The sequence below is a fragment of the Neophocaena asiaeorientalis genome, unplaced genomic scaffold (assembly GCF_003031525.2).
Source record: "Neophocaena asiaeorientalis asiaeorientalis breed wild unplaced genomic scaffold, Neophocaena_asiaeorientalis_V1.1 scaffold685, whole genome shotgun sequence".
Taxonomy (NCBI): domain Eukaryota; kingdom Metazoa; phylum Chordata; class Mammalia; order Artiodactyla; family Phocoenidae; genus Neophocaena; species Neophocaena asiaeorientalis.
This window is the reverse complement of record NW_020174574.1, coordinates 40,849-62,904: the sequence shown is the minus strand read 5'-3', so window position 1 is coordinate 62,904 and position 22,056 is coordinate 40,849. Positions and strand designations below refer to the sequence as shown.

Sequence of the window (22,056 nt, the reverse complement as noted above, 5' to 3'; positions counted from 1 at the left end):
GCTTCCCACACCTCTGAAAGCAGAAAAGTGGCCAAGTCAAAAACTGTAGATTGAGTATGATGAGGTATGTCAAAACATTCTTAACCTTGTAAAATACTCCCTCCACCTCTAATACATTCACTGAAGGAGGGGGGTAAATATTAACATATTTACTATAGGGTGTCTGTATCAAAAGATGTATGCTACTAAAGAAGCGCCTCTAAAAAATTATTTTCTTAGGCTAGATTACAAGAAGTCTAAATTAGAAGTTAAAGAAAATGAATATTTAAAAAAATTTTCTGGTGCATATATAGAGTCAATCCCACAAAGGTTCTACCAACTTAAAATCTTTCACTACACCCGCCCCAGAATTATCATTAAAAACAGAAAACAAAAATCCCAGTTAGAAACATTGGTCTTGCTTTAGTATGCATGTTAAAAATTTCTTGTAATGAATTTTATGTAATTGCTCTTGTCTATTAAGGTTTTAGTTTGCTTAGAATCACTTCTATAAGCTCTTAATATAGATTAAAGATAACTAAACATTGGTCATATCTTGTGGGGGGAAGAAAAAAGGTTTATTCAGTTTGCCTTTTACTCTTGTGATGTTTCCATACACTAAAGCTATGTTTACATACAACACTTACTTTCTTCTTCTGTCTCTAAACTTAAAAAAATATATAAAACAAGATTCCAATGATTTAAATATATAAATCATAAAAAATAGTAAAGGAAATAAAACCAAAATGCTAACTGGCTATGTGGGAATTTAGGGTAATTTATTTCTTATTCTACTTCAACAACTAGCATACATTAATTTCATAATGAGGAAAAACACTGCTTAAAAAAAGACAATAGGTCACACTACTCATTAGGATGGGGACTCATCTGTCAAAATGGTTGTTGCATAGGAGGAGAGGGAAAAACATTTATTTAGGCCAGGGGGCCTAACTTGGCTCAAGAGTGAGAGACATTTTTGACATTTTAGATGAATCTAAGAAGAGATACCTAGAAAAAGAGAGCTTTGTTTTTTTCTTTCAAAGATATTTTGTGTGTGAAGCAGTTAATTCATGTTTTGCAGGAAAACACTCAAGAAAGAGCTAGATTACTAGATCTACAGAATTCAAAGAAAGAATACATCCATATCAGATAAAATGCAAAGATACTGATTAAAAAAATAAAAAAAGAAACCAGGTTTTGATAGATGGCAGGAAAACCATTTTACATACTCCCCTCTTCTGGCCCCTGGAGAACTTACCTGATTGACTACTTGCTTCAGAATCATGTCTCGATAGTCTGCTCCATTACGTTTGATTGCTGTCATGATCAGATCACACACCCGGTACACTGTGTCTGGGAGCTCATCAAGAAGGTGAAAGCAGCCTGGCAACATGGTATCTGTGAAAGTGTGGAGTTCATCTTGCTCCAATGGATCAGCATCCTGGAACTTCTCTAGACATTTAGCCTCTTCCTCTTCCTGCTTTTCCCGAGCTTTCCGTTCCTCCTCCTCCTTCCGGCAAGCAACTTCCTGGAGGCAGGGAAGGAAGAAAGTGAGAAGACTCTAAAAATGTATCTGCCCTACCATATGAATATTCTCTACCTTCTCCTCAAGCAGGTGATACATTCGTTAGAGTGTGGCAATGAGTATGAGGGCAGCCACACAGGCTAAGGCAAGACAGGGGAAGGACACCTCCAATCCTCAAAGCACTGGCAACTTATGTGCATCATCCTACATCACCCCCCACAAATAGCATTTGTAGACATTGTGCTGCATTCTCTGCAGGTATGGTAAACTGAAGTAATTATTACCTAGATTCCTAGGTAATAAAGACAGCCAAGTTTGGCCTAATGGGTACTACCAAGGACATTTTGGGCCTCTTATTTGACAATAAATATTAATGCTTCATCTGTTTCACTTAAAGCTTCAGGTCAATGTAATGTAGATTAGTGATGGCAAGGTTGGGATGAATGAGTATTCACACATGTCTTTGTTTACACTTTAATTCGACCAATTACTCTGCAGTAGCAGAATGTTCATAGAAATACTAAGATTAATGTGTCAGACCCTCTTGGAAGCCCCGTTTCCTAGTTACCTCAGGTGACTCTGCCCTTTGATCCATTGGGATATCCTGTCCCAGAGACATGGCAATTGCTCTCATCATCTGGTCCTCTTCAGACATACTCAGATCCTAAAGAGCAACAACAGAAATTCCAGCAACTACACACACAACTCGTAAGGAACCAGACATCCTGTGTTTAAGCTTTAGAGAGGAAGAGAAGGGGCTCTGAATGCTGCTCTCTAGAGTCAAACTCAATTAGGCTTACCTGGTCACTTACGAGAACGAGAGGGAAAAATCACAACAAAATTAAATATAGGAAAGGAGCTTCAATGTGACCACCTATTTGGCATCTCACAAAAGAGAGCCTTCCTATTACTTTCTGATTATGCATAATTTAAGAGTTCCTCTGCAAAGTCCAGTAATTTGCATGACTAGGAGACAGAAAGCTTCTGCTCCTTATATTCTAGAGCTATAAGAGTTAGCATATAAAGAAAATTTCGGCATGGAGAAGTAAAGCACATCAGCAGCCAAACCAATGCCATGAAAGATTAGAGCCCCTGAGCCAACTCACCCGAACAACTCCTCCCATGATCGGGGGAGGGTGGGTTAGAAGGTACTCTGTGGCCTGCTCCATGGTGCTGGTGTTCAACAGGGCCTCCATGGCATGTTCCCTTGTGAAGCCCATGTCCATGAGCTATAAAAAGAAGGCAGGATCTCAGAACCATGGTAAAAGAGAAATCCAAATGCATTTTAAAAAGAAAGGAATCCTTTTAAGATGTAAACAAGTTTTCCTAACTTCATATGAACTGAGAACATTTATAAGGTAAGGCAGTTAGATAACGTGAATGATCCTTTCTGCCTGGTGCCTCCATACTATTTACACAGAGCTACACATTGAGGCAAGGAGCCAAGGTGATTCTCAGTTCCATCCTTTAAGAAAATTCACCTAGATGGTTATTATCATTAGGAAGATTATTCTAATTCAAAGACTGAGACTCACACACAGAAGCAAAACTTGGTCCCACTTTTCTTGAAGACAAACTGGCAACAGAACAAGAGCCTGAAAAACTGACCCAGGAAATCTACAACTAGGAAATAATCATGAGATGCATAGAAAATTTTGCAGAAAAAGAAACTATACATCACAGCTTTACAACATCAAATAATAAGAAAATCAACATATCCAGCAATAAAAGAATGATTAAGAAGTAAAAAAGACCCATGTTCTTAACGACAGCAGTATAAGCTTACATACTGTATGATGTTACTATGTAAAAATTAGGCATAGAACTAAGTGATGAAAAACAGGACATGACTATTCTGTGTGGTGATATTAAGAATGCCTTTAAAATGTATTTTGCTATATTTCTAACTTTTCTTTAAGTGAGCACTTTTAACTATTATAATAAAAAAAGTTGCATGTACATATAGAAGACATGTTTGAACAGGACTCTAGATATAAAGAGAACACATATACATACACACAAATTGCAAGGAGTTGTGCCCCCCCCCCCCACTTCTTGCCTCCAATATTTTAAAATTTAAAAATGAAAACAAAAGTTTTGTAGGTGACTAAGGTTTCCGAAAGCTCTTGATGGAAAATAAATTTGGGCCACAATATCCCTTCTCTTTATAGATTAATGAGAAAGTAGCTGAGGACAGTTTGCCTCCAAAGAACATGGCAACCACAGCCTACTGAGAATATGTAAAAGACTTCCAATACTAAACAATATGCTTGGGAGGACACAAATCTTTTACCTATTAGGAGTACTGAAACTATTCTCCAGCTTTCTCAAGAGAAAAAAATAAAGAGTAAAAGAGGGAACAAATTTAAACCTATCCCCTAACAGGACCAGGCATTAAGAAACTTAGAAACCCCACAAGCAGTAGTATACTCTCTAGTGCAAAGTCTTGATCCTGGAGTGTGAGGCCAGAACCCCACCTGTTGTAGTTGTTGCTGGTTGACTTGAGGTTCCCGGCGGGAGCCACCTTCCTCTTGTCCTGTATCCTCTTCTCCTCGAGACCCCTCCTTCTCTTTGCTCAGTCTCTCTCGAATGACAGGTTCTCCTCGGAGGATGTGGCACAGGATGGCCAGCATGGACTCAGCCATTCGCCCACCATACACCTTCAAGGGTTTCCGGTTCCACAGGTTCTTGATGCAAGTAAAGGCTGCCTGTAAGTCATTTGAAAGGCTGTGTAAAGATCATTTTGTCTCAATTCAAAACCCCAGGAAGAATAAGTCAAAGACTTATGAGACGGTCCTTCCACAGTCAGTGCCAACAACAAAATCCTAGGCAGTACTGAGGTTGGGGGGGCCCAAGGAAGTACAGAGAAGGGGCATTTAACCCAACCTGGAAGTACCAATCTGAAGTTTACAGTTCAAATGTTTACACCACAGAAAATTATCAAGTGGTCTCTATCCCATTCTGCAAGGCAGCCCTATCTGGGAGTAGGAGCCAGTGGTTCTCTACCAATCGAGTTATTTCACTAAGGAGGACAAAACAGAGTGGGAGCTACCCAGTTGGCATGAGAAATTGCTCTTGGTTTGAGAATGCTGACTACTCACTTTCTGAGTTACCACAAGGAAGCGGAGGGCACTGAATTGTGGAAAGTTCTGAACACCTCCAGGCAATTTGGCAGGCAGTGAATGTGGAGATTCAAGCACCGTGGTGGGATTCACCATCTTTTCCACCAGCATTAGCCAGGCATCTAGGAATTCTCCTGTGCCATCAGGTAAGTCTGAATGTTCTAATCCCTCTGCAACAGGAACTTTGCCTCCCATGGACAGAGCCCAATTGAATGTTCTAAATTCAAATAAGAGAAAGTATAGAGATAGAATATTAGTATTTTAGATTGAGGACGGGGAGAGAAAGGGACACATTCGAAAGCTTCCCAGTCCCTCCTCTTGGAGCTATTGCTTCCAGTCTGTCCAACATTTATTATCTTGTTAATATATATATACATACACATATATAAACTTCTTTTTCCTTATAGGTAATTACAAGATGTTGAATACAGAGCTTTACCTTTTATTTGGGTTTTTATTCCAGCTTTATTGATATATTATTGACATATATTTGTTATACGCATATATGGCAAAATTACTACCACTTCTAGCTTTACTTTTAAAGCCAAAACAAACAAAAACCCCAAAGTGAAACTTAGCTTAGAATCTTCTGATCAAAAGAAGCAGAAAAATGATCATATTCAGAGAAACAGCAGCAAAGGACAAGTCTATTAGAAAAATATGTACCAGACATTACAAGCCAAATGAAGAAAAACAGAGACCCTTACAAACATTCCTAGGACAGGCTGAATCACACCCTCCAGGAAGATGGAGATACATACAGTTAGTTCCTGAAATGTGAAAGGGTATACCCAACAGCTGTCTCTATGTATCTCACTGTCACAGGACAGGTGGCTTAGAAAGTTGTGGGCTGCTAAGGCACACAGAAAAGACCAAACGCCAAACAATGCTTCTCTGTAAAGCAACATGATCCTTACTCAAAAAGAGCATTGTGGCCTCCAGAGCAGAGAAATTTCTGCAGCATGAGGTGGTAGGGATACTTCCTCTCATCAAACAGCATTGGGGATGTAAAACCAACTGAACAGATGAAGAATGTCAGCCTGGAAGAGGGAAAAAGCAAAAAGTTAACCTTCTCTGAGGCAGACACAGAAGCAATGGGAAATTCAAGTAAAAGTCAAAAGTAAAATTTAATATTGCACTGGGTGACTAGTTTGGATATTAAAATTTCTAAGGCAGGGCTTCCCTGGTGGCGCAGTGGTTGAGAGTCCGCCTGCCGATGCAGGGGACACGGGTTCGTGCCCTGGTCCGAGAAGATCCCACATGCCGCGGAGTGGCTGGGCCCGTGAGCCATGGCCGCTGAGCCTGTGCTCCGCAACAGGAGAGGCCACAACAGTGAGAGGCCCGTGTACCGCAAAAAAAAAAAAAAAAAATTCTAAGGCAAAAAAGGGTGACAGTTCCCACCTACTAGTAAATACAAGGTTATTGGAATGCAGTTTGATTACAAATGCTTTTAAAATTTCTATATCTTAGACTAGTCAGAACCAAAACAAGTAGCTTAAACAGTATTTGGGGTACACATTTAAAAGTAAAACAAGGGACCTCCAAGTCCTCTAATTCAGTGGCTCACTCTACATTCAAGTGGAGAAGGAACCAGTTAGATTCTGCATCTCAAGCGGAACCTCACCTGAAGCGTGGAGTAGGTGTATATGGTGGAGGCTGCCAAGATAAGCCCTTTGTGAGGAGCTTAGTGAGAGCTGAGGCTGTTGATCGAGCAGCGGGTGTTGGTGCTGTGGTGGTGCTGGCAGCATGATGGCTCCTTCTCTGGCGGACAGGAGACCCCACACAAAGTTTAACAAGGAGTCCAAATAGCTCAGCCAGTGCTCTGCCTAATCTAGAGGAAGCTGGAACCCAAAAGTCAGAATAAGGCTGTATAGTACTTTCAGAATGGTTTCATTATAACAGACACATTACTGTTAATACATTTTAATGACTGACTACTCCCTCCCACTCAAACATTCTATGAAACACCTGGACTTGTCTCTACATATGATATCTGAAAAGGAAGCTCCACAGGGAATAAATGCCTCTTTTGAAGGCAGGAGACAGAGAAGTATGTTGGCATTCAATATATAATAAATATGAAAGACAAGATAAGCACTCACACTGTTAGGAGATATAAACTGAAACCACCTTTGTAGAAAGCAATACACAATATGAACTATTTAAGTAAATGATATATCTATGTATTGAATTATGGAGTCACTTAAAATGCCTACAGAGAACTTTAAAAATGGCAAAAATGCTAACAACTTAGACCAGAAAAGAACATCTGTTATATACTAGTAACGTCTCATCACAACATTAAATGTATGGTCCCCAAAGGAAAAAAATTGTTAGGAAAAGCATAAAAACTTAAAAAGCGGCCTTCTTATAAAAATCTTGTAAGGTGTTAGGTAGATTACAAGTATTTCAAATTTTCATCTTTGTAGGATGCTTTTTGGTATATACTGCTGAACCAAAAAAGCAGAATCCTGGGGCTTCCCTGGTGGCGCAGTGGTTGAGAGTCCGCCTGCCGATGCAGGGGACATGGGTTCGTGCCCTGGTCCGGGAAGATCCCACATGCCGCGGAGAGGCTGGGCCCGTGAGCCATGGCTGCTGAGCCTGCGTGTCCGGAGCCTGTGCTCCGCAACGGGAGAGGCCACAACAGTGAGAGGCCCGCGTAACGAAAAAAAGAAAAAAAAAAAAAGCAGAATCCAAATATAAACATGTAAAGGAGATGTACAGAAAAAGGGAAAGAAAATATATCTAAACACATTATATTTGGGTAATTTCCTTGCTTTCCTTAAAACATTTCTCTGTACTTTTTCTATAGTGAATATTTATTACTCTTAAAATCACAAATGAAAACGCTGTCACAGAATGCCTGAAATAAACATTATTTCATCACGATTCAGGTCTGAATCAAAGCACATCTCTTAATTATACACATGTATATATGAACCCACTGTAAACAAATAGGCTCTACTTGAACTGGTGCCACATATCGTACCCCAAAAACTCAGTAAGCTCTGAGATATACAGCATAAGAAGAAAGTAACAGGTCTCTTTTTTTTCCCAATCCACCCAAATTAGGATCTCCCAATCCTAATGAGGGATCAGGCTACAGATACTCGCACTGCCTGGCTGGAGGTTGGGTGGGCCTAGACTCTGAAAGCCTAACGCATGTAACACATTAAGTTTGTACTTTTCCACCACCGTTTTCAGGTGAATAGACAGCAAAGTGGCTCAAAGGTAGTCAGCAAGGATAAAAGAGAAAAACAAAAGGCCAGTAACCACAGAGAAACAGACATCAAAAGCATGGGCTGGGCCCACACAGAAACCCCAGAATGTGCCAAGGTCACAGAGGTCTAACAAAGAAAGGGGAGATAAACATTAGCATCTTCTTGGATGGTCAATCTTCCTTCAATTTGGGGAAAGTGGCAGTAGACTTTCAAATTAAAACAAAGGAGCAGAATTAAACAAGTTAAAACAGAACATAAAATTCAAGGGGGTTTAAAGTAACAAATGGAAACACCAAAGGCCAAGTTTTGCTTGCTTTTGGGCAGAGCCCCCAATTCCCAGGAGTTGTCTACATTTTCCTTCACATTAAGGTGTCAGAAAGTGGCAAATGTACAAAATTGGTAGAGGTACAGAACATAGAAAATAGGCTCCCCACTGATTTTACATTAAGGGGCAAAAGATGGCAAAGACAGATCAGTGCACATCTTTATTCACTGTTTTGGTTGCACCACACAGCACACGGAATCCTAGTTCCCTGACCAGGGATTGAACCTGCACCCCCCACAGTGGAAGTGCAGAGTCTCAACCACTGGACCACCAGGGAAGTCCCCAGTGCACATCTTTAATGTGGTCTTGCATCATATTACTGTAGTCTCCACAGAGCTGGCAAAGTAACTACTAAAACACAGATCAACTATGTCACTTGCCAGCTACATCTGAGGGACAGAGAAAGGAAAAGAAGACTGAGTGCAGTAGCCAGACAGGTAACAGGAAAGCAGGAGGGCTTAATATTAATACCACAAAAGCCAAGAAAGGAGTATTTTGAGAAGGAGGTGATAGGTCAACCATCATGCTGCGGAAAAGTGAGAAGTGGACTGAAAAGTATCCAATGGACTTAGCAACAAGTAGGTTACAGATACCTTGGTGAGACATTTCAGGGAAACGGTAGGAGCAGAGGTTATTTGCAGTAGTAGAAGAGTGAGCAGGAAGAAAAGGAGGGGTAGACTTGGCTTTCAGAAAGCGATTCTCTCATCTCTGTATCCCTAACAGTTAGTACAGAGCCTGTCACATGGCAGACACCTGAAAATGAGCCACCAAGTTTAAAACTTTCTTAAAGGAAACAATACAGCCATACCAGGCTCTAAAAGGGAGCAGAAGGAAGAGAATCACTCACCTGACAATAACGGCTTGATTTGCTTGATTCTGGCAGCCATGGCAGGTGTAATTTTAGATTTGCCCTTAGAGTCTGAAGCAGTAGGTTCATCTGTCTCCATAGGAGCCAGCGTGTCACCATCAAGCCCAATGCCTTCCAACAAGCCCTGGGTAGAAGCATCCATACTTCCAGTGGTTCCATCCTGTTCCCCATCTGTAGACATAAGAGGGGAGCAATAAGACCATGTTGAGCCAGCACTCACCTGGTTCCTTGTTCTGAAGAGTCCGAAGAAAGAGCTATCTATAGTGCTTGTTACTCTTTAAGTGTCCACAACTTCCTAAATCTGAAAAGAAAAAACCACAAAACTGTACTTCTTTCCCTGGAGTCCTTCTAAGTAGCTAACACTGACATCTTCCAATGAGAGCATGTTAAAAGTCTTAACTTTCAAGGGCTACCTTGGAAGACTGTAGACACACTGCATGACCCAGAAACTTCACATAAACTACAGTGTGTGTGGTGACCCCATGCACTCAAGGCGCACACCCTGCTAGAATTTTAGAGCTCGTTAATAAACTCAATTTGGACATCACAGATTACCACTGGAGAAATATATTTCCTAGAATTTAAGATTTTTGTATATGAACGTGAGATGAGTCTTTTCTGGGGGGGGCGTGTGCTCTTGACCTAAGAATCAGCATTAGGCAAACTATAAAACACATCAAATTTTCTGTGTAATATTCTGGAAAAACTATGTGGAAATGAAGACACCTTTGTTAAATGTGTGAAAGAAACTGCTGGGAAAAAATGTATCTAAATTGTTATGCAAGGCAATTCTTTGACTGCGAGTCTAATTTCATTCTTGGTTTTTAGTAAATTATTTTATTCTTTCCTTGACTTAAAGTTGGTATATTTAAGACTCTGACAAAATTTGAGATTCTAACATTTGGTTTCATCCATTTTCGTGTATATTTTATTAATTCTGTCCCCTTCCTCCACAATACAATAATTAGCTGTCATATAATCCTTATTTGTTGTTTCAAAACTTATGTCTGCTTTTTTTATTAGTTCCTTATCATTTTCTCTATCTTTAGCAATCTCAATACAATTTTTAAGCATACCTTTTTTTTAACATCTTTATTGGAGTATAATTGCTTTACAATGGTGTGTAAGTTTCTGCTTTATAACAAAGTGAATCAGTTATACATATACATATGTTCCCATATCTCTTCCCTCTTGTGTCTCCCTCCCTCCCCCTCCCTATCCCACGCCTCTAGGTAGTCACAAACCACCAAGCTGATCTCCCTGTGCTATGCGGCTGCTTCCCACTAGCTATCTATTTGGTAGTGCGTATATGTCAATGCCGCTCTCTCAGTTCATCCCAGCTTACCCTTCCCCCTCCCCGTGTCCTCAAGCCCATTCTCTACATCAGTGTCTTTATTCCTGTCCTGTCCCTAGGTTCTTCAAGTCTATGCAAAAGCTTTTAAGTTTCATTAGGTCCCATTTGGTTATTTTTGTTTTTATTTCCATTTCTCACAGGAGGTGGGGTCAAAAAGGACCTTGCTGTGATTTATGTCATGGAGTGTTCTGCCTATGTTTTCCTCTAAGAGTTTTATAGTGTCTGGCCTTTCATTTAGGTCTTTAATCCATTTTGAGTTTATTTTTGTGTATGGTCTTAGGAGTGTTCTAATTCCATCCTTTTCCATGTAGCTATCCAGTTTTCCCAGCACCACTTATTGAAGAGACTGTCTTTTCTCCATTGTATATTCTTGCCTCCTTTATCAAAGATAAGGTGACCATATGTGCATGGGTTTATCTCTGTGATAGGTTTTTATACACAGAATTATCTTCACTGTTTTCTTAATAGTTTATCAAATTCATTTTCTCCTTGATGCAGAGTATAGGAGAAAAAAACTTTCTAGAAAAGCTACTTTTATTAATTTTAGGTTTGCTGCATTACGGTCAGAAGATTGTATTGGGTGGGCCAAAAGGTTCGTTCGTTTTTTCCCATAAGATGGCTCCAGTAGCACTTAGTTGTCTTTAACTTCCTTCAAAACAATTTTGTTAGATTTTATGTGACAGCTGTCATATCAGCACACATTTAAAAAAAGACTTATCAAAATTGGTGAATTTCTGTGTAGCCATTTTAATACTGAAGATGGGAGGGGGAAAAAAAGCAACATTTTCAGCATATTATGCTTTATTATTTCAAGAAAGGTAAAAACGCAACTGAAATGCACAAAACGATTTGTGCGGTGTATGGAGAAGGTGCTGTGACTGATTGAACGTGTCAAAAGTGGTTTGCGAAGTTTCATGTTGGAGATTTCTCACTGGATGATGCTCCACTGTCGGGCAGACCAGTTGAGGTTGACAGCGATCAAACCGAGATATTAATTGAGAACAATCAACGTTATACCACGCGGGAGATAGCCAACATACTCAAAATATCCAAATCAAGCACTGACATTCATTTGCACCAGCCTGGTTATGTGAATCACTTTGATGTTTGGGTTCCACGTAAGTTAAGCGAAAAAAACAATTCTTGACTGTATTTCTGCATGCGATTCTCTACTTAAACGTAACAAAAATGTTCCATTTTTAAACAAATTGTGACGGGCGATGAAAGTGGATATTGTACAATAATGTGGGACGGAAGAGATCGTGGGGGCAAGCGAAATGAACCACCACCAACCACACCAAATACCGGTCTTCATCCAAAGAAGGTGATGTGTATATGGTGGGACTGGAAGGGAGTGCTCTATTATGAGCTCCTTCTGGAAAACCAAATGATTGATTCCAAGTACTCCTCCCAATTAGATCAACTGAAAGCGACACTCGACGAAAAGTGTCCAGAATTAGTCAACAGAGAACGCATAATCTTCCATCAATGTAATCCAAGACCATATGTTTCTTTGATGAGCAGGTAAAAACTGTTACAGCTTGGCTGGGAAGTTCTGATTCATCTGCCGTAGTCACCAGACATTGCACCTTCGGATTTCCATTTATTTCGGTCTTTACAAAATCCTCTTAATGGAAAAAATTTCAATTCCCTGGAAGACTGTAAAAGGCGCCTGGAACAAGTTCTTTGCTCAAAGAGATAAAAAGTTTTGGGAAGATGGAATTATGAAGTTGCATGAAAAATGGCAGAAGGTAGTGGAACAAAAGGGTGAATACGTTGTTCAAAAAAGTTCTTGGTGAAAATGAAAAATGTGTCTTGTATTTTTACTTAAAACAAAAAACGAAGGCACTCTTTGGCCCACCCAATATAATTTCTGCTTACTGCATCTTGCAACTTCTATTGTAATATAATATAAAAGCTATTTTATAAAACGGCACTGTCCAAGAGAAATATAATGTGAACCACATATGTAATTAAAAAATCTCTAGTAACCACTTAAAAAGTAAAAAACAGCTATAATTTTCAATACATTTAACCCAATATAATAAAAATTATTTTAACATGTAATCAAATATAAAAATGACTGAGCATACATTTTTATATTAAGCATTTAAAAAAACAGGTATCATAGTTATGCTTACAGAGCATCTCAATACAGACATTAAGTTCTCATTAATCGATCTATATTTATATTTCATATGATTTACTGGGGAAAAAAAGATTCACATACCCAAGTTTTCCAAACATACTTAAAAGTCCTCCAACAACTGAATAGAGTTAATAGTTGTTATATTTAAATTAATAGGGGCTTCCCTGGTGGCGCAGTGGTTGAGAGTCCACCTACCGATGCAGGGGACACGGGTTTGTGCCCTGGTCCGGGAAGATCCCACATGCCGTGGAGCGGCTGGGCCCGTGAGCCATGGCCGCTGAGCCTGCGCACCCGGAGCCTGTGCTCCGCAATGGGAGAGGCCACAGCAGTGAGAGGCCCGCGTACCACAAAAAACAAACAAAAACCCCGAACAACAACAAAAAAAATTAATAAAAATTAAAAATTCAGTTTTCTCCATCCAACCTATGACTTCATCTTAACTACATCTTCAACAACCCTATTTCCAAATAAGGTCACATTATGAGGTGCTGGGGGTTAGTACTCCAACATATAATTTTTGGGGGCGGGCACACAATTCAACCCATAACACCCTCCACTTAACAAGAGGGGAGAGAGAAAGAGAGACTCGAGGGAGCAAAGAAGAAAGAAAATTCAGTTTTTTAGTTGTACTAGCCACATTATAAGTAGTAATGTAAAACAGCCATATTACACGTGGCTGGTGGCTACCATATTGGACAGTGTGGGTCTAAAGTGCTCCACAGCCACTTAGAATAGTCATTTACCATTTTAACGTAAGAAATTAAGCTTCTGAAAAATAAGCATACAAAAAATTAAAGACCCACCATAATCTTTGTTACTGTAATTTCTAAGAATCAATCTTACATTCTCAAAAAAACTACATATAAAGATGTTCAGTTTTCAAAATAGTACATTAGAAACTTAACAGGGAATGGTTAATTCATGGTACCTTTACATGGCACTTAATATTAAGTGAAAAGAGACCTGTAAATATTATGTCTAAGATAATCACAACTATGTTAATAAAACATACCTTCAGGGAAAAAGATTAGCAGATACTTCCAAAATATTTTTTGTGGTATAAATATCGGCGATTCTTCTTTCTACTACATTTTCTAATTTTTATCATTGTGGGTATGTATTTTTTTAATAGAAAAAATAACTGAAAATAGTTTAATTTTAAAATAATTAAAAATTAATGAATGGAAAAAACTGAAGACTACAGATGATAGACCTACTAAAATTTCACAATAGACCTATAAAGACAGAGACAGACAGAACTTAAGAGAATTAATGGCTAGGATTTTAGTTTCTTGGAGTTACCTGATCTTTTTCCGCCCTGGGTCGTACCTGCCTTCTCATCCTTTGGAACCAGTTTCTGCATGTCTGCCTGACCAAATTCACACCCAGATGGCAGGCTGCAAGAAGAGAAACAGTGAGCCAAAAAACCTCTGATAACTCATCTTTTTAATGTTGTGCTTGGTCTCTGACCTGCTTGGCTGACACTATCCCCCTCCTATAGCAGGTAAGTTAACCTAATAAAACATCTGCAATGATGGAATTCCTGAGGTAGTACTCAACAGGTTTCCAACTCAACTCTTTATATCTGGCTAACAACAGGACCAAACTGTAAACACCCACCATGCTGACACAGCATAATTGAGATATCAGGTCAAAGATGACACATTTGTAAGGAAGTCCTTTGGCTTATAAGTGGGAAGGACAATGCTATTGGTTAAATGTGTGTCTCCTCAAAATTCAAATGCTGAAATCCTAATGTCTGATGAGATGTATTAGTAGTAAGGCCTTTGGTAGGTGCTTAAGTCTTAAGAGTAGAACCCTCATGAATGGAACTACTGCCTTATAAAAGAGGCTCCAGAGAGATTCCTAGTCCCTTTTGCCATGTGAGGATACAATGAGAAGTCTGCAATGTGGAAGACAGCCCTCACCCAACCATGCAGACTTCCAGCCTCCAGAACTCTGAGCAATAAATTTCTGTTGTTTATAAGGACCCAATCTGTGGATTTTGTTATAGCAGCCCGAATGAACTAAGACAGACAAGGAGGCCTCTGAACTCTTTACCTTTCTATCCTTGACCAAAGTAATACCCCAGGCTCACTAAGCTTAGTTTTTCTGTTAGGAAAGACAACAGAGATAGTAAAAGAGATGACCATTTCCTTACCTGTTTGGGGTACACAGGGAGAGAAGGACAGTGCTTTCCCACACCAGGGAACAGTATAACTGGCTCAGCTTGCTCAGAACACTCAGACCCAACTGAGAGCCCCACTGGTTTACGGAGATGGAACGAATTTCACTCTGTAGCCAAAGTAAAAAAGGTGATCTTTGGGATGCCCTCTGAACATTCATATTCAAAATCAACTTTTAGTTATTTACAAAGGATAAGGGATTCTACTTTTCCTTCCTTACTATTCTCAGAGTTGTGTACTTCATCAAAATTTCCACACTTAAGAGATCATAGTTCCAGAGGGTATTCTTGTACAATATTTACAATATGTCTCTAACATCCCTTCTCATTTCTTCTTTGTAAAGTGAAAAACAGGAGTCACAGGCAACTCTGTTCTAAATGGAAGAAACAGTTTTATAGACTCATTGGCAGCTTACTAATTTTTTTAGATGGTGAGGGGGCTTGTTATTGCCTGTTTATTTCTTTATTTCAATCAATCAATCAAATCAGTCCCTAAAGCTTTTCTGTGTAATTTAATTATTTTCTAAATAGTTTATAATTGTGCTTTTCACTTAATTTGATCCAAAGAACACACTCCTAGCTCAACAGCATAAAACAGGGCTGTTAAAAATATGACACCAATAATCTTTAGACTTGATTACTTGACAACTAAGGGTGGCAAAACTGTGAGCACTCAAAAAACAAATAAACAAACCCCCCCACCCCCAAACTTCAACTTTCTGGAACCATAAGAGGATCCTCACATGGAGTGCAAACATAAGGTTTGATATTTAGGAAATCTTTAGCAATCTGTTAATCACCATTAACTTAAATGTTCTGTGGTCAAATTTCCTTCTTGCCATCTTATTATCAAGCCTACAGGCATTTGTAGAAATATTAGGAAGTAATACGGTCAGATGAGCACCCAATTGAGCCTTGTCTGCTAAAAGGGGTGACTATACATCCCTAAGGCCTATATGGATGCTACAGATCTATTAATACCTGTATTTATCTCAATCTCTTTCACTCTCAAGAAGGTCCAGTTCACAAAACAAGTTATATGGTCACCCAACTTCCAATGAAAAAAACTAAGGGGAAGTGAAACTAGACAGCAACTTGAAGCATAAACTTAAGTCATCCACCCAAAAGAACTCACCCTAAAACTGTTCTTTCAGCAGCTCGCCTACGCAGAACTGCTTCTAAGTACACTAAGATGCCACGTATATACCCTAGGTATTTTACTGACTTTAAGCCAACATGTTCACACCTAACATAATTCTTACCTGTCCAACTCTACAAGTATGAACAAACATCATGATGTAGGCGTGGGCAGCAGTGAGCGCATGCAGTAGAGGTGTGGCTTGAGCTGAGAGGGTAGCATCAGCGACATTGCCAGCACAAGCCAGTTCTCGCAACAACACTGAGCCCCCAGGGGATTCTATTGGGCGGTGTAAGGGCTCCAAGGAGGAAAGAATGGAGTCCAACTGAAGGAGACCCTCCTGAAGGACTTTGGGTTCATGTGACAGTGTCTGAAATAAGAAGAATAATTAAAGCATTAATGTACAATGAACTTCATATGCATGCCTTAATAGTCACAGTGAAAGAAGTGGAAGACAAGTCTCACAAATTTCAGACCTGGCCATGGTCTTACACCTGGTAAATGGTGGAGCCAAAACATGAACGAAGGTATGACATACCTAAATGCCTTTTAGAGCAACACATTACTTCTCTTGAATGAGAGGCTTTCAAAGGTGGTAGGCCAATCAAATTTAAAAGATTGTGATGGCCAAACTGGACTACTGTTACAGCAAGGACTCCATGCTGTAAGATTAATTCCAAATTTTGCTCAACAGGGAGCAATGTTAGGCAAGGTTCCAAAGCATGGAAATGAACCACTATTACAAATGTTTTTTTCTTACCACAATAAGAGAGACAATTCTAGGATAGGCATCAGCTAGGCATTTTATTTTGGAGACAGCTCAAGGATTATATGGCCCCTGCAATTTCTTTCTGAGTAAGAAGAAAAATCTTGACAGTGAACACTATCACTTGCCATTCAGAGATAGGAGAACTTATGTGCTTTTCCTATGGCTTTAAATAAATCTATCCACCCTCACACAGTATCTTACAGGTAGGATAAAGATGGAGCAGCCCTTTCCCCCCCTCTCTCATAAATAGCACTTAATTCAATATTTGCAAAAAGGGAAGCAGAATAAAATATCAAATGCAGATGTCACAATTATGGATCTTTCCAAGTCCGCAAGAAATTGGATTTCTGATTTTTAGCAGAAATTACTTATCATTGCACAACTCAGCTAATAAATAAGCTTCACAGATTTAATCCAATTCCTATAAAAATCCCAATGGCTTTTTTTTTGCACAAACAGAAATATCTCTCTTAAAATTCATACAGAATCTCTAGGGACCCCAAATAGATATAGCTATCTTAAAAGAGAACAAAGTTAGAGGTCTCACATCCCCAGATTTGCAAACTTACCACAAAGCTACAGTAATCAAAAGTGTAGTACTGGCATAAAGATAGAAATCAACACCAACAGAACAGAGAGCCCCAAAATAAACCCTTGCATATATGGTCAAATGATTTTTGACAAGGTTGCCAAAACAAGGGTACAATAGGGAAAGGACAATCTTTTCAACAAATAGTGTTGGGAAAACTAGATACCCACATGCAAAAGAATGAAACTGAACCTTACCTTACACCATACAAAAAATTAACTCAAAATAGATCAAACACCTAAATATAAGAGCTAAAACTATAAAATACCTAGAAAAAGCCATAGGATAAAAGCTGCACGACACCGGATTTGGCAGTGATTTCTTAGGTATGACATGAAAAGCGCAGGCAATGAAACGTAAAAAGCAAAAACTAAACAACAAAACCCCCCCCACAAAAAACAAACTGGACTTCATCAAAATTAAAACCTTTTTTCACATCAAATGACACTATCAACAGAGTGAAAAGCAACTCATGGAATGGGAGAAAATAATCTGCAAATAATTTATCTGATAAAGGATTAATATCCAAAATATATTAAGGATTCTTACAACTCAACAACAAAAACAGACAACCCTATTAAAAAATGGGCTCTCCCTTTTCCTCAGAAGCTCTAGGCTGATGAGAGAAGGAAAGCATCAGGCAATTGAGGGGAAAAAATAGTGCCAGGCTATCTAGAGAAGAGTGAAGAGAGGCTCCAGGCCAATGAGAAGAATTAGGCAAGAAACACAGATGTGCCAGCCTTCTGAGAAGCACCAGCCAGCAACACCTTACTTCTTTAAACTTGGAGGAACGGCTTCATCTCTACCCTTCTACCTCAAAGGGAATCTATGCCAAAATGCTCCAATGAATGGAGGACACACTTGGATTTGTGAACTAAAGTGACACGCAGAATCTCTGAGCCTTGGTTGTTTAGAAGATTGAAAAATCTTGTTCAGCATGGGTGACCACCAAAAAAGCAATCCAAAGCCATCTATATGTCACAACTGAGACAAATTGGGGAGTTTGTTGTCAAATAAAATGTACTGTTCCGGAAAAAAAAAAATGGGCAAAGGCCCTGAACAGACATTTTTCTAAAGAAGACATACAGATGGCCAACAGGCACATGAAAAGATGCTCAACATCGCTAATCAGAGAAATGCAAACGAAAACCACGAGATCTCATTTCACACCCATTAGATTGGCTAGTATGAAAAAACTAGAAAATAACAAGTATTGGTGAGGACACAGAGAAATCAACCCTTGTGCTTTGCTGGTTGGAATGTGAAATGGTAGAGATGTTGTGAATAATACAGTATAGCAGTTCCTCAAAAAATTAAAAACAGAACTACCAAATGATCTAGCAAATCCTACTTCTGGGTAGATAACCAAAATATCTGAAAGCAGAGTCTTGAGTATGATCTCACTTTCAAGTCAAACTCAGAACCAGAGAGTAGAACGGTGGTTGCCAGGGGCTGGGGGAAGTTGCGGAGATGTTGGTCAAAGGGTATAAACTTTCAGTTATAAGATGAATAAGTTCTAGGGATCTAATGTATATAGCGTGGTGACTATAATTAATAATACTGTATTATATACTAGAAATTTGCTAAGAGAGTAGATCTTAAGTGTTTTCACCATACAAAAAAGCAGGGTCTGGAGAACACACCCATGTTCGTAGCAGCACTATTCATAAGAAGTGGAAGCAACCAAAATGTCTATCAATGAATGAATGGATAGATAAACAACATGCAGTTTAAACATACACTGGACTATTCAGCCTTAAAAAAGGAAGAAAATTCTGACATATGCTACAACATGTATGAATCTTGAGAAAATTATGCTAAGCAAATTAAGCCAGTCATAGAAAGACAAGTACTTCATGAATTCAACTTACATGACATACCTCGAACAGTCAAAATTCAGACAGAAAGTAGAATGGTGGTTACCAGGGGCTGGTAGGGAGAGGGGAATTGAAAGTTGCTGTTTAATGGGTGCAGAATTTCAGTTTTACAAGAGGAAGAGAGTTCTGGAGATGGGTTTCACAACAATGTGATGTACTAAACACTATTAAACTATACACTCAAAAATGGTTAAAGCGGTAAATATCATGTTATATCTCTTTTACCACTACTTAAATAAAGCAACTTCATTTTTGGGCAAAATTTGAGCAATGAACTATAGGTCAATCATGCTTAAAATACACAACTATCAAGCCTGAGAAAGGAAAAAAAAATACATGGCTAAACAAACCAGACTGTGTTAAAACCCACTTCCAAAGCTTTCTTGCAGATTTATTTTCCCTTCCAAAAAACTCATATGTTAGAACTATATACCAAACTCAGGAACAAAGAACAAACACTTTGACTTTTCAATGAGAAATAACGTGGCACACTATTATTAGTCACAAAATCCACTTACAGTACATAACCGCCAATTTCTTCATTATGTTTTAGTTGAAGGGGAGACCACAGTAAAAACATGTATACAGAAGTATTGCAAAATTGATTTCTAAAAGAAATGAAAATATTCGGCCAGATGCTTCTTACCAATATGGATTTGCAGACACCTGCAACAGCCTGACAGGCTGCAGATGTGGGAAAGTCAATGGGCAGATTGGGAAGACCCAAAATGGTAACCAAAGGCAAGAGTCCTTTCTGATTCACAAATTCCTGGCAGTGGTCATCGGTTGTATTGTTGCTCAGAATAGATTCCACAAATTTCATCTAGGTAATAAAAATTAAAAAAAAAAAAGTTAGAGCCTGACACTTGGAACTAAAATGCCAGCTTGGAATTAGGACAGGGGTAACCTTATAGTCATGAAATCAGTATTTTCTAGAATATCAAAACCTCAGGTAAGCAGTAATAGGTATATGAAATGACCCCTAAACATCCAGAAAATAAGGAATTACAACTTCTTCCCAATGTATCTTTTCAGCCACACCTAAAGTCACATAATCTGAGAAGCACAGAGAGGTTAAATGACTTGCTCAGGGCCACACCATGAATTAGTGGCAGAATCAGGTCTAATCTCTTAATTTGCTCATTTAGTGCTTCTTAAAGATAATGTGTTGCCTCTCCCCTAGAAGCAAACATCACGGATACTTTTCTTCAAATGTGCTCATAATACAAATGAAACCTAGAACTCTGGAAGTGATTCAGACTAAACAGAGCATTTTGTAAGGGTAAGAAAGTAAAATACGGGAAACAAACACACAGGCAAAAGAGAAACCATCTCTGGAAGTCTGGAAGTGCTTACTGGGCTAGAACAAATGCTAAATGGGCTTCCCCTTATAGGTAAATAACTCTGGGAAAATTCAAACTCTTCCTTTTTTCCTGTGAGACACACAGAAGTTAAAATAAAACACCACATTATTATTATTATTATTATTATTATTGGTAAAAGAGAAGTTAATGGGAAAAAAATGGCAAATAACGGGAAAAAAATATGCTGGGATGCACTCAAAGAACATAATACTGGACTGGCCTAACAAAGCCCATTCTCCTCCTGTTTGGATTCCAAAGGGGAATGAACAGAAAATTGGGAATATTCAAAAAGGGACTGTTAGCTAATTTTTGGCAAATCACACAGAACAAGGTTTACACATCTTTCCCCGCTGCTTTCTGCACTTTAAGGGCCCCAGTGAAAATAAACACAAGTCATCAGACTATTTGGTAACCCCACACATTTTCCAGAAGAGCACACACCTTTACTCAGATTACCCTACCATTAATCTTACCACATTAAGGATGTAATCCATGAGGGGAATAGGAATACGTTCCTCTGTACCAACAACCCTGTTAAGGGAGAAAAGAGTGAGTTTCACAGAAATTCACAATACCAATGCAAGAGAACAAAGCGAAGAAAAGGAAACCGTGAAATTCTAGTCCTTTCTCTCAGTTAGACTTACAGCCTTTAGTATATAGCACAGAAAAAAAAAAAAAAGAAGGAAAAAGAAAAGAGCTGAAATCAATTCTGAAGGTAGCTTTCCTAGCCTGAGTAGGTTGAGAGCACAAAAGGAAAAACCAAGCTTTCACAAACTCAGCACTTATACATATCTCAAAAGAAATTATTCTATTTTAGGCAAACTACTATAGGAGGAATTCATCAATATGAAAATACTAAAAATAAGCATGTTCAATTAAGAGACTATTTAAATATTTGCTTGAAGAAAGGAGCTAGGCAAAGAAACAAATACATAAACATCTTACCGTGTTCTTGCATCAGATTTAATGTTATAGAGAGCAGGAAATGGAATTTAATTTTGGTCAAGATTCCATGCTTAGATTGGTAAACCATTCAGAAAAGTCAAAGTTGGTCAAAGATGAAGGCAACACCCAAGGTCTCCTTCTCTAACAACCTTTTCCTGAACTACCCAAAAATTGTGATCAGGTCCTTCTGCTTCAGATGCTTCAATGATGCATTGAAGATAAGAAGGCTGCAATAATGCCATAGCTGCAGAAAATGCAGCCTTTAGACCAATGGCTACACCTTGGCTTTTGTAAGAAATAAACAGAGGGAAAAACCCCACAAAGTATATTGAAATGAAACAAAATCTACCTAAAAGATAAACCCTAGAAAAGGACAAAACTTGAGTTGAATAAGAACATTTTAGATATAGGCCCTTGGGAGAAATTTGGGAGAAAAGGGCAGAGATAGAAGAAGGGAGAGGTAGGGGGAGAAGGCAGAAAAATTGGCAAGAAATAATTTCGTCTCTGAGCAAGATAAAATGTGAACAAAGATTTGCCAGGCATGGGGATATGTGGCAGCAAAACGGAGACTAGGCAATAGGCAAAGAGTGGAGAGGCATGATGAATGGCTTTAGAGCTAAAATATCTCGAGCTAGGGCTTGGGTAG

General features: G+C 38.9%; 1 protein-coding gene across 1 annotated transcript in view; it reads right to left on the bottom strand.

Annotated features, from left to right (window-relative positions):
- Positions 1-22,056, bottom strand: part of HUWE1 (HECT, UBA and WWE domain containing E3 ubiquitin protein ligase 1) — a gene marked incomplete at its 5' end in the record, with an annotated part of 110,201 nt that overhangs the window by 47,377 nt on the left and 40,768 nt on the right. Inside the window, 14 exons of the mRNA XM_024758006.1 lie at positions 3-11; positions 1,238-1,507; positions 2,073-2,168; positions 2,611-2,733; positions 3,982-4,212; positions 4,606-4,843; positions 5,544-5,666; positions 6,251-6,467; positions 9,020-9,211; positions 13,846-13,940; positions 14,705-14,838; positions 15,991-16,236; positions 19,748-19,924; positions 20,939-20,996. Coding sequence (XP_024613774.1) covers positions 3-11; positions 1,238-1,507; positions 2,073-2,168; positions 2,611-2,733; positions 3,982-4,212; positions 4,606-4,843; positions 5,544-5,666; positions 6,251-6,467; positions 9,020-9,211; positions 13,846-13,940; positions 14,705-14,838; positions 15,991-16,236; positions 19,748-19,924; positions 20,939-20,996 — 2,209 coding nt within the window. The remainder of the gene's footprint in view (positions 1-2; positions 12-1,237; positions 1,508-2,072; positions 2,169-2,610; positions 2,734-3,981; positions 4,213-4,605; positions 4,844-5,543; positions 5,667-6,250; positions 6,468-9,019; positions 9,212-13,845; positions 13,941-14,704; positions 14,839-15,990; positions 16,237-19,747; positions 19,925-20,938; positions 20,997-22,056) is intronic.